Here is an 11,308-nt window from a genome sequence, read left to right on the forward strand (position 1 = left end):
TATGTGATAAGCCAGCCATCCTAAGTCAGGGGTAGGCTGCCCCTTAGCTCCTCAAGTTCTCCTAAAAGCTGGGATAACAGGTGTGTACCACCATGTCCAGCCAGGTCCTACCTGGATAGAACATCTTAAAGTTGCCACACATCCGCACAGAGCCCATTGGAGAACACACACAAAGCATATGATATACAAGCCATTGCACCATCCTCTCCCTTGAGATCTGAATGTTTCTCACTCTTTTGGACCTAAAGTACTTACTAAATATCTGCTTTAAAAAAAAAAAAGAAGCACCTGTTTTTCTTGTTTCAGATGAAGTCAGATATCCCTAAAGTGGTACAGCCGTCAACCATATTCTCTTTAGGAAGTCTAAATGTAAACCTGGAACCAGTGGTTCACACCTTTCATCCTAGCTACTGAGGAGGCTGAGATCTGAAGATCATGTTTTGAAGACAGCCCAGGCAGGAAAGTCCTTGAGACTCTTATCTCCTATTAACTACCAGAAAAGCCAGGAGTGGAGCTGTGGCTCAAATAGTAGAGTGCTAGCCTTGAGCAAAACAGCTCAGGGATAGTGCCCAGGTCCTGAGTTCAAACCCCAGGACCAGCAACAATAACAACAAAAAAACCCAATTCTCCATATATTTGTATTTTGAAAATAGTTATTTGTCTTGCAAAGCCCATCAGTTTCTCTCTTACACATTTAAGAAGTTATTTCAGGTAAAATGAGTCTAATTTTGCCTGTGATGAGTCTCCTCACATTTAGCAGAGGCTTAGGGAAGATAAGTGACTTACAGTCCTAGCAAGAACCCAAGTGTCCTGTCACCTGGTCTAGTATTGTCCTGATATGCTCAACAAGTGACACACCGGCATCAGGGGATGGGTTTCCATCTCTCTTGCACAGTGTAAGTAGAACAGCCAGGTAGTTCACACCTGTAATCCCAACTACTCGGGGTGGCTGAGATCTGAGGATCACAGTTTGCAGCCAGTCCAGACAGAAAAGGCTGTGAGATTCTTATTTCCAATTAACGATCTCAAACCCAGAACTAGAACTGTGGCTCAAAGTGGTGGAATGCTTACCTTGTACACAAAAGCTGAGGGACAGTGCCCAAGCCCTGAGTTCAAGCCCTACAACTGACAATAAAAAAGGAGGCACAAGTCACAGCTATTCTCGTTACCATATCCAAGTGCATTCCTGGATCCCATCAGTGTTTCTGAACTATCAGAAAACTTCCCTGAAGTCTTAATAGTTCAAAGTTGTCAGCCTGAAATGCTTGATAGATCACCTCACTCTGGCCAAAAACACAGTACAGAGTCTTCTCATTTTGGCCTTCTATAGTAGTATCCTCCCCTCCAGCCCTGCAGCTAAGGGACACCCACGGTTTCCGGTTGCCTGTGTCAGTTCTTTGTGTTTTAAGGGCTGGATGTTTAAAAGTTGAAGTCACTGACTTGCAAAATGAGAGGCTATTTTGGAGATCCTGTTGTTTCCGGGATTTTGCCATTTAGAGCATTGTTAACACTGAAAAGCTGCAATTTTAAGAAAGCAAACAATAGCGTCATTTATCAGGATAGGAAGCCCGACTTCACCATCCCCACAAAGCCTTCTACATGTGTCCACACATGATCTCTTAGAGATGGAAAGGAAGGAATCAGTGATCATATATTTTTATTTTGTCTTACTTAGTTATTAGTGCTGTTCTGGGGCTTTAACTTAGGACCTGGTTCCTATAACCATTTAAGCCTCAGCTCCACTTCTGTCTTTTTAGTGGTTTGTAAGATTCTCACAGACTTCCTTGCCAAGGCTGGCTTTGAACTTTCATCCTCAAATCCCAGCCTCCTGAGTAGCTAGAAGAACAGACGTGAGCCACAAGCATCTCGCAGTTCTCCCATTTTTATATATGGAGATTGGCCCAGAAAGATCAAGGCCTGCGTGCTTCCTATTCACACAGGGTTAAATATCAACTTGTATGAAGTCTAGGTGCACTTTGGGAATTTGTTTTACTGCTTCTGCAAAATAGCCGTGTCATCTGAAATTACATCAAAATAAGTAAAATATTTGACATCAAAATAAGTAAAATATTTGGCAGGAAATAGCAACCATGGGGATATGGTAGCTGTGCCATCTTCTTTGCAATAGTTACTGAAGATAGAGCAGACTCTGCTTTCACCTTTGTAGGAAACCCAGCTGAGCAGCTGCTAATGTTGGGGGGGGTCCCTCTTCCGTGTCTCCCCAGGCGCAGTGAACCTGCAGGCCGCCCTCACTCTTGGCATACAACCAAATTTGGGGAGAACCAACCTGATGCCAGCATGATGCAGATATCTCAGGGCACAATGGGCCCTCCTTGGCACCAAAGCTATCACTCCAGGTAAGTGACTACACTTGAGACTGACAGGTTGGCCTCAAAGGTCATATTCCAGCCAAGAACACTTTCTGTAGCTTGAGAACATGGTACCCTGAGTATCATACCTCTCTCTCTGCTACTTTCTTCATCCTCTTAAACTCCATCTTCAGTTAGCAAAACAGCCTGTCTGGAGACATGGCCGAGGTGCTAGAGTGCCAGTCAAACTTCAGGCAAGCTGAGAGAGAGCAAGAACCTAAATTCAAAATATTGTATCTGTATCTTAATCTGATAGTTGCTGCTCATTTGAACTCTCTACTTGGTTTTTCTTCCTTTCTAAAGCAGTTTACCCAGCATAGCTCAACAACAGAACTAAGATAGGAGAGGACCTCTTTTTTTTTTTTTGGGTCGGCTGTGGAGCTTGAACTCTAGGCCTAGACGCTGTACCTGACCTCTTCAGCTCAAGGCAAGCACTCTACCACTTGAGCCACAGCACCACTTCTGGTTTTCTGGTAGTTAATTGGAGATAAGAGTCTCACAGACTTTCCTGCCCAGGCTGGCTTTGAACCATGATCTTCAGATCTCAGCCTTCTGAGTAGATAGGAGTAGCTGGTAGCTCGCATCACTAATACCTGGCTTAATTTCACTTGGTAGAAAAGGAAGCTAAGATCAAAAAGGTTAAGTGACTTGCTAACGCTCACGCAATAGTAGGTGAATGAGTTTTAAACTGAGGTCTGACTTGAAAACCCAAGTTCACTAGCTCGGTGCTATTCCTCCCTCTTACCTCTCACCTCCTCAAGACTCTACCTCCAGGTATATAAATCCAGGGCAGTGTGCCATCCTGGGAGGGGCACTAGAATCATTTCTTCCTGTGGCTGGAAGCTTACTTTGATATGCTGGGTCTATCCTGTGTCCACCAGTTAGAGGTATCGGGCCCTTGAGCAGACACGAGCATTACAAGCTCTGGTTGAGTTCTGGCCTTGCCAAATGGCAAAAGATCACACACACACACACCACACCCCCACCCCAATACTCGTATCTCATTTGTATGTAGTAACTTTCCTTTTGACTTTTCCACTCCCTACCATTACCGTTTCCTGAAAGTGATGCCCTGTGGAATCTAACTCTTGGGATCAGATGGTTTTCTGCAGTCCTTACTTAATTTTCTCTTTACTATGATTCAATGGCTAAGTTCTCACCCTTTCACTTAAATCCTTTCAGCTGTCTAGGGTGTTTCTTGACTAGCCCCCAACCTGCATGACAAAACTAGAAAGCAGAAGGAGTGTAACTCAGCCTCCTGAGTACCTAGGATTACAGGCGTGAGCCACCAGCACCTGGCAGGAGAGAACCTCTTAGTATATACATAATTACATGTAATCCTGTGTGTGTGCACTTGCATGCATTTATGCCTTGAACGCAGGGCTTTTTGAAGTTGCTTGGCTTTCGTGCTCCTACTCTACCATTTGATCTATGCCTTCACTCTAGCTTTTCTGCTAGAGTGGACATGGAGTCTATTTCTATCCTGGCTAGCTTTGAACCCTAATCTTCAAATCTTATCTCCAATAAATCACACACACACACACACACACCCAGAAATGGAGCTGTGGCCCAAGTGGTAGAGCACTAGACTTGAGTGAAAAACCTAAGGGACAGTAGCCAGGCCCTGAGTTTAAGTTCCAGTACCGCACAACAACAAAAACAAATTATTATATATACCTGGCCTGTGAGACACCACATTTACTCAGGCCTTGAGTTTTTAAAAAAGGGTCTTTTTTGTTGGATCATTGTGAGGATCAAAGAACAGTAAATGAAAATTGTATCAAGCTGAGGACTTAAACTAGAACACACTTACGTGAGTGTGTACTAACAGTCCCACTAAACAGAGGCCCTTTGGAGCTTCTTAACCCTTGACCTTCTTAGGAAGCCTCCAATCTGAACTCTTCCTGGTACTTCCCCGACCCCAGAATAAAAAAGGTGCTGATCCTACAACAGAAGTAAGACCACTGCCATCAATTCTCATGGTCCCTGCTTACAGTTATTATAGGGAGCTCTGGCAGGCCTGAGGGAGCAGTGGAGTTGGCACCGGAAGTATGGTATTCCATAGATGCACACCAGTCCCCCAAGGCAGATTGATGTGCCCTGGTCCCATGTCCACCACCTGTCCCCTCTGATGCCAGGCTGTTGACACTGAAGTACCTGGTCATCACAGAGGGGGGAAGAACAACCCAGGTTACCCCTACCACCACAGACATGTTGGGCCCCACCCTGGGGCTGTTCCTTCCATGCTTTGAGCTTGCAGCTCTGGCACAGGCTTCACCTACCTTGGCTGTGCTCACATGGTCTGGGAGTGGTAGTTGGAGGTGGCAAAGTGCTCCAGATGTAATCTGAGGAGTACAGTGGCATCTAGTGGTCTAGTGGCCAACACAATTGGCTGCTTTCCCTCCTGGCAACCGTATTTAGTTCCCTAAACCCAGTCTCAGGCCTAAGTTCAAGGATGTGTTTCTCATTTGAAAAAAAAAAGAATAAGGATGGGAGGGTAGAGTGAGGCAAGAGGGAGAGAGACGTACAGAGGTACTGAGGATGACTTATTTCTCTGACTACACGCTGGGCTAGACTTGGAGATTACTGATGTTATATATGTGTGTGCGCACGTGTGTGCGTGCACGCACGCGCGCACACACACGTATTGGAGCCTTGCATCCTCCCTTGACTTTTTTGCTTATGGCTTCTGACTTTTTGCTGGTTAACTGGAGATAAGAGTCTCACAGACTTTTCTGCTCTGGCTGACTTCAAACTGAGATCTTCAGATCATAGCCTCCTACATAGCTAGACTTACAGGCATAAGCCACTAGCACCCTGCAGTTTTACTGAAATTTTCTCAACTGCTGAAGCCAGACCGTTGCCACTGTCTTTTTGTTGCCTATAGTACTATATTAGAATGCTGAAGGATACCATAATGTCATGTATGTGGGTCAGCCTCTGATTAGAGACAGAATTACATTTTCAAAATGGCTACCTGCCAGGTGCCAGTGGCTCACACCTGTAATCCTGGCTACTCAGCTGAAGTCTGAGAACTGCAGTTTGAAGCCAGCCCAGAAGGAAAGTCTGTGAGATTCTTTATCTCCAAAAAACTACTTAGAAAAAGTTGGAAGTGGTGCTGTGGCTCAAGTGGTAAAACGCTAGCCTTGAGCCAAAGAAGCTTAGGGACAGCACCTAGGCCCAGAGTTCAAGCCCCAGGACTGGAAAAAAAAAAATACTAACCTACCAGGATGTAGCAAGTGATTCACTCATCAGCAGAAATGAGTCTCCACTCTCAAATGGTTTCTTGGTCTGGGGGTACAATACTTGTGTCTCAAAGTGTGACTCATAGAGTGATTATTCCTTAAATGCTCAGATGCTCCTTGGAAAATGTTGCTAGGACCAAATAAGTTTAGGAAATATTGCTTAGTATATTTATTTGCCTCTTAGACCAACATGCAAACAAGACTCCTAAGTCTTACAGTAAATAATAGTGTTTAGCTTATTTAGCCCAGTGTTTTCCAAGCATATTTAATCATCTAAGGAATTAGTTTTCATTAAGTACATTTAAGGAAATGCTTCCATATACTATTCTGTGTCTTAAGAATTAAAAAAATACTTTAAGACACAGACTAATATACGAGTGCACTTATCTGCTACCAAATTTAACAACACATTGTTGTATATGCTACACATCTTTTAGGGATAGAACTGAAGGCTTCCATATAACCAGAATTACAACCATTATTTCATAATGTCAAGTAGTGATCGGGAATACAGAGAAAACAGAGGGAATGTAAGCAGAGATGGTATTTAGTGCCAAGAAAACTCTGGTGGAAAGCAGCCAGTACAAAGGCTCTGGGGCAGGAATGTATCTCATGCATTTAGTTACCGTTGGGAAGCCATTATGCTAGAATGCAGTGAGCAAGAAGGAAGCTATACAACAAAATCGTGAGACAAAGGACAAAGGGTGATCCAGTACAACAATGATACTTGCAAGACACTATGCTGGAAATGAACTTTACATGGAGGGAGTGGGGTGGGGACAGAAAATGGGAGAAAAATGAGGGAAGGGTAACAATATTCAACAAGAAATGTACTCATTACCTTACATATGTAACTGTAAACTCTCTATAATCTTTATAATAAAAGGAAGCAGTAGACAATATGGTTGCTAAAGAAGCAGATCCTAGTAAGGACTGTGACCCACTTAAGACATCCTTGCTGTTCTCGTAGTAGTAAGGCTATCTAGGTTGGGATGGTGACAAGATTGAAAACATCATCCCAAATTATTCTACTCCATCCCCACTCATTAATGCCACCTCTGAAGCAGGAATGGTAACATTAATAGAAAACAGCATTTTTAGATAGTAGTGGGAAAATGTGTTCCATATTTCCCAGGCACAATCTGCCTGTGATTTATATTTCTAGGCAGTCTGTGGTTTGAAATACATTAGTGATAGCATTTTAGCCATTCTGGTTAGTGTGTGTGTGTGTGTGTGTGTGTGTGTGTGTATGTATGTGTGTGTGTGTGTGTGTTCCTAGGCTAGGTTTATTCTTTTAGTAAAAGACTGAGGAAATTTGGGGGCGAGGGGAGGATTGGGGCGAGGGGAGGATTCAGTTCATGGAATTGGTGAGTGAGACAGCCCTCAGGGCCAAGTGCTTCCTTTCCCCCTGAACATACTTGGTCTGAATCTTCTGTTGAAAATAAAAGGAGGCATAATGGTTATTGTATGGAGGGGTTATAGTTTCATGAGTATATCTCCTGTCCAGTATTGTTACCTCCTCCTTTGTTTTTCCCCTACCATCCCTTTTCTCCCCACTTCCCCAGCTCCTACCCCCCACCCCACAAGTTGTAAAGTTCATTTTCAACCTAGTGTCTTGTACATCTCATTGTTACAATGGGTCAACCTGTATCCTTATTTCAGCATTTTGTTATTTCCCTTCTCCTTCCCAAATCAGAAAAATGTATATACAAGATACAGGGCATTGGAATCAAATACAGTGAAAACAGGGGTTATGCCATGGGGGAAGAACATACAAAAGAAACAACAAAAAAAATCACATAGTACATTATCTATACATTAAAAACAACAGCAAGAAAGATAAAACCTCTTGCAAGGTACTTTTTAAAGAAAAGAGCTACAAGTTTTGGAAGCTGAAAAGTCTAATACTGAGCAATCCCATTAGTTTGTCTTTGGTGAAGACCTAACAGTGGATGGTAACAACATGGGGAAGGCATGAGGGAGATGGAGGTCACACATCTTGAAAACAGGAAGCCAGAGAGCAATTCAGGGATTAGGCTCACTCTTAGAACAACTCTCTGGAGAGCTTTCCACAGAGATAGCTTACTCTCTTCCATAGGTAACATTCAGTGACTTTCCCCTAGGCCCCACATAGAGATCAAACTTTGCACACATGAACCTGTAGACAACAAACCACAGCCCAAAAACCATGGCAGAAGGTGATTTGTTGGATGCATTCAGAACTCTAGAGTAACTGAAGTTGTGTGAAGAACTGCCAGACTGTCTTCCAAAATGGCAGCACACCTTCTGTTCCCATCTCCTGTTGGTCTACATCCTGATCAGAATTTGATGTCATATTGTAGTCCCTGATTTTAGCTTTTCTAGTTACTATATGATGGTATCTTATTGGCAATTTCCTAATGACAAATGGTATACAGCATCTTTTCGTAATGTTTATTTACCAATTGTGTCTCCTTCAGTGGAGTATTTGCTGTTGTTGTTTTTTTTTATAAAATCAGGTGCATGTTTACCTGTTGAGTTTTGAGAGTCCCCTGTTGAAGTATATTTTGAGTTTATAATTAAAGCTCTTTATAAGCAATTTTGTTTTGAGGGAATTTTCTGGGGTATACAATACCTAGATGAAGATTCCTTTCCTCATTCCCCAGCCAGGCTCAGAAAACCCACCTGGACAAACTTGTTAATGCAAATCTGATCCTCTTTAATGGACATGGAGGCTTGGGAAGTTACTCATAAGTGATAAAGACTTCTTTTAAAGCCTTCCTCTCCTTCCCTCTCTCATCATTTTCTAACTCTCATCTCTGTATTTCTCTCATTCAGCTTTGTGTTTAGCTTTCTCATTGCAAACCAATTGTCTCTTGTACAGTTTTGATTCCAGGAATATTGCCAGGATGTAAGTTTCAGTTCCTTAAAAAGGAAAGATATTAACTAAAATCATACACATGTGCTCATAAGTCTCCCTCAGCCCTCACGTGCCTGTTCTCTTACTCAGCTCGCCTCTTTTTTTTTTCCCTCCCATCCCCAATACACACAAAATTTCAGCCTCTGTCACTTTCCCTTCCTCCTTTCTTTCCTCTCCCATCTCCCGGCACGTGGAGAATGTTGATTCCAGCACAACAGAGCTCATCAAAGTGCTGCCTGTGTCCCAGGCCACATTACTTTCTCTGTGCATCCCTTCTCCTAGCTTGTCTGGATGATTCATTAGCGGCACATAGGCTACAGCATTGGGCAGTTAATCCTAGTGATGACACAGTGAAGCTGAACAAGGCCCAAATATGGCCCTTTTTACTGACCCTTTCAAAATCCAAACATTACATAACAGTACATTTATAAGCTGGGTCCTGTGCCTGGAGACCTACTAAATAGCTCCTCAGTGGTACTGACTGCTTTTCCTTTCTTCCAGCTCATCTACAAGTGACCTCTCCAGCTTCGACCATGCTTATCTGAGGCGGAGCCCTGACCAGTGCAGCTCCCAGGGGAGCCTGGAAAGCCTGGAGCCCAGTGGGGGATACTCAGCCTGCCATCTTCTTTCCCCTGCCAAGTCTACGAGCAGCATTGACCAGCTCAGCCACCTCCATAACAAGAGAGACTCGGCATACAGCTCCTTCTCCACCAGTTCTAGCATCCTAGAGTACCCACCCCCTGGTGTCACTAGCCGAGAGCGGTCAGGCTCTGTGGACACTACTTCTGCCCGCGGGGGCCTCCTAGAAGGGATGAGACAGGCAGATATCCGCTATGTCAAGACAGTCTATGATACCCGGAGGGGAATCTCAGAAGAGTATGAGGTGAAGTCTTCAGACCTGCTGCTTCAAGGTCGGGAGTCACACCCATCAGCAGATGATCAGGGCTATGATAAATGGCATAGCATTTCTCGGAGCAAGGGAGCACTATCCTCATCTTGGAGTCAGCCGTGCTCCAGTTCCTTAGAGACTGGCCCTGACAACCTGCCTCATAAAGTGGGTGCACCACAGCCCCCAACTCGGAGTGACAGTTATGCAGCCTTTCGGCACCGAGAACGACCTAGCTCTTGGTCTAGCCTTGATCAGAAGCGCTTCTGCCGGTCTCAGGCAAATTCTTCGGGCTCCTTGAAATCTCCATTCATAGATGATCAGCTGCATCCTGTCCCAGAGAAGAGTCCAGAAAACAGCCCCCCAGTGAAGCCCAAGCATAATTATATTCAGAAGGCCCAGCCTGGCCAACCACTGCTGCCAACTGGCATCTACCCTGTACCATCCCCGGAGCCACACTTTGCCCAGGTGCCCCAGCCTTCTGTGAGTAGCAATGGTACACTCTACCCTGCACTGGCCAAGGAGAGTGGATATCCAGCCACCCCTCAGGGAGCTTGCAACAAGATGGCTGCCTTTGATGAGAATGGAAACCAAAATGGAGCTAGCAGACCTGGATTTGCCTTCTTCCAGCCTTCAGAACATGACTCACTGGAGAGGAAACCAGAAACCACAGTCAAATTTGTCCCCTACAAAGTCCATTTTCCTTCAGTGCCTGAAAATGAGGAGGATTCCTCCCTAACGAGACATCCCACAGCTCCCGAAGGCAACAGTGTTCATTACAATGAGAGAAAGAACTCTCATGGCAACAAACCCTGTTCTAATCACCACAGCCTCAAATCTCCTCAGGCCCAGGCCTGGCAAGTGGGTGGAGACAAGAGGTCTTCTAGACTCCTGGAACCCTGGGAGAGTGATTTCCAGGAAGACCATAATGCCAACCTGAGGCAGAAGCTGGACAGAGAAGGCCTAAGCCACGGCCAGTCAGGCAACTTTGGCAGGACCAAGTCGACCTTCTCATCTCTCCAGAACATTCCAGAGAGTCTGAGAAAGCAAAGCAGCCTCGAGCTGGCCGAGGGAGTGCAGGAGAGTTACCCTGTTGGCAGGTCTACCTGTGCGGTCAACACCAAGGTGGAGGACTCTGCAAGGAACGTGCTCCCTGACCACAGAGGCCACCTGGACAGGCCCGTTTCCTATGCGAGGCCTGAAGGGAGATCCAGTACTTCACCCTCTATCCACTGTGCCGATCCAAGCTATGAAGAGCCCCCCACCCCTCCATACCAGCAGACATCCAGCCTGGGCAGGAAGGGACTCAGCTCCGGCAGCACCTCGGCCCTGCAGGGTTTCCAGTACAGGAAGCCCCACTGCTCTGTGCTGGAGAAGGTGTCCAAGTTCGAGCAGCGAGAACATGGGAGCCCCCGGCCCCCCAGTGCAGGCCACACCTACAGGAGGGCCCCGACGTCCAGCACTTCCGGGAGTGACGTTGAAGAGACAAAAGCCAGCCTCCGGAGCCCTGAGAACAGGGAGCCCTTGGGCAGTGGGGGGCAGCACTTCAGAAGCGGGGAGCCCAAGCTGGAAGAGGCCTCTTGGCAGCCTTGCGGTCAGCAGCTGAGGAGGACTGAAGAGGGGGGCCGTGGCCCCCCAGTCCGAGTCAGCGAGCCCCCAAGGCCCGACGCCCGCTTGCTCCGCAGCCAGAGCACCTTCCAGCTCTTCAGCAAGGCCGACGGAGACGCCCCGGGGCCGGAAGACAGGCCCGGCGGCGCCCCCGAGTCGCCCCCGCTCGACGCGCCCTTCAGCCGCACCTACAGGAACAGCATCAAGGATGCGCAGTCCCGGGTCCTGGGGGCCACCTCCTTCCGCCGCCGGGACCTGGAGCTGGGGGGCCCCGGCGCCTCCAGGCCCTGGCGGCCACGGC

General features: G+C 46.3%; 1 protein-coding gene across 1 annotated transcript in view; it reads left to right on the plus strand.

Annotated features, from left to right (window-relative positions):
• The first annotated feature begins 2,258 nt into the window (after window positions 1-2,258).
• Window positions 2,259-11,308, plus strand: part of Shroom3 (shroom family member 3) — a 38,703-nt gene continuing 29,653 nt past the window's right edge. Inside the window, exons 1-2 of the mRNA XM_013020097.1 lie at window positions 2,259-2,357; window positions 9,015-11,306. Of these exons, the coding sequence (XP_012875551.1) occupies window positions 2,299-2,357; window positions 9,015-11,306 (2,351 nt within the window). The 5' untranslated portion in view covers window positions 2,259-2,298. The remainder of the gene's footprint in view (window positions 2,358-9,014; window positions 11,307-11,308) is intronic.

The sequence above is a fragment of the Dipodomys ordii genome, unplaced genomic scaffold, assembly GCF_000151885.1.
Source record: "Dipodomys ordii isolate 6190 unplaced genomic scaffold, Dord_2.0 Scaffold49, whole genome shotgun sequence".
NCBI classification, from domain to species: Eukaryota; Metazoa; Chordata; class Mammalia; order Rodentia; family Heteromyidae; genus Dipodomys; species Dipodomys ordii.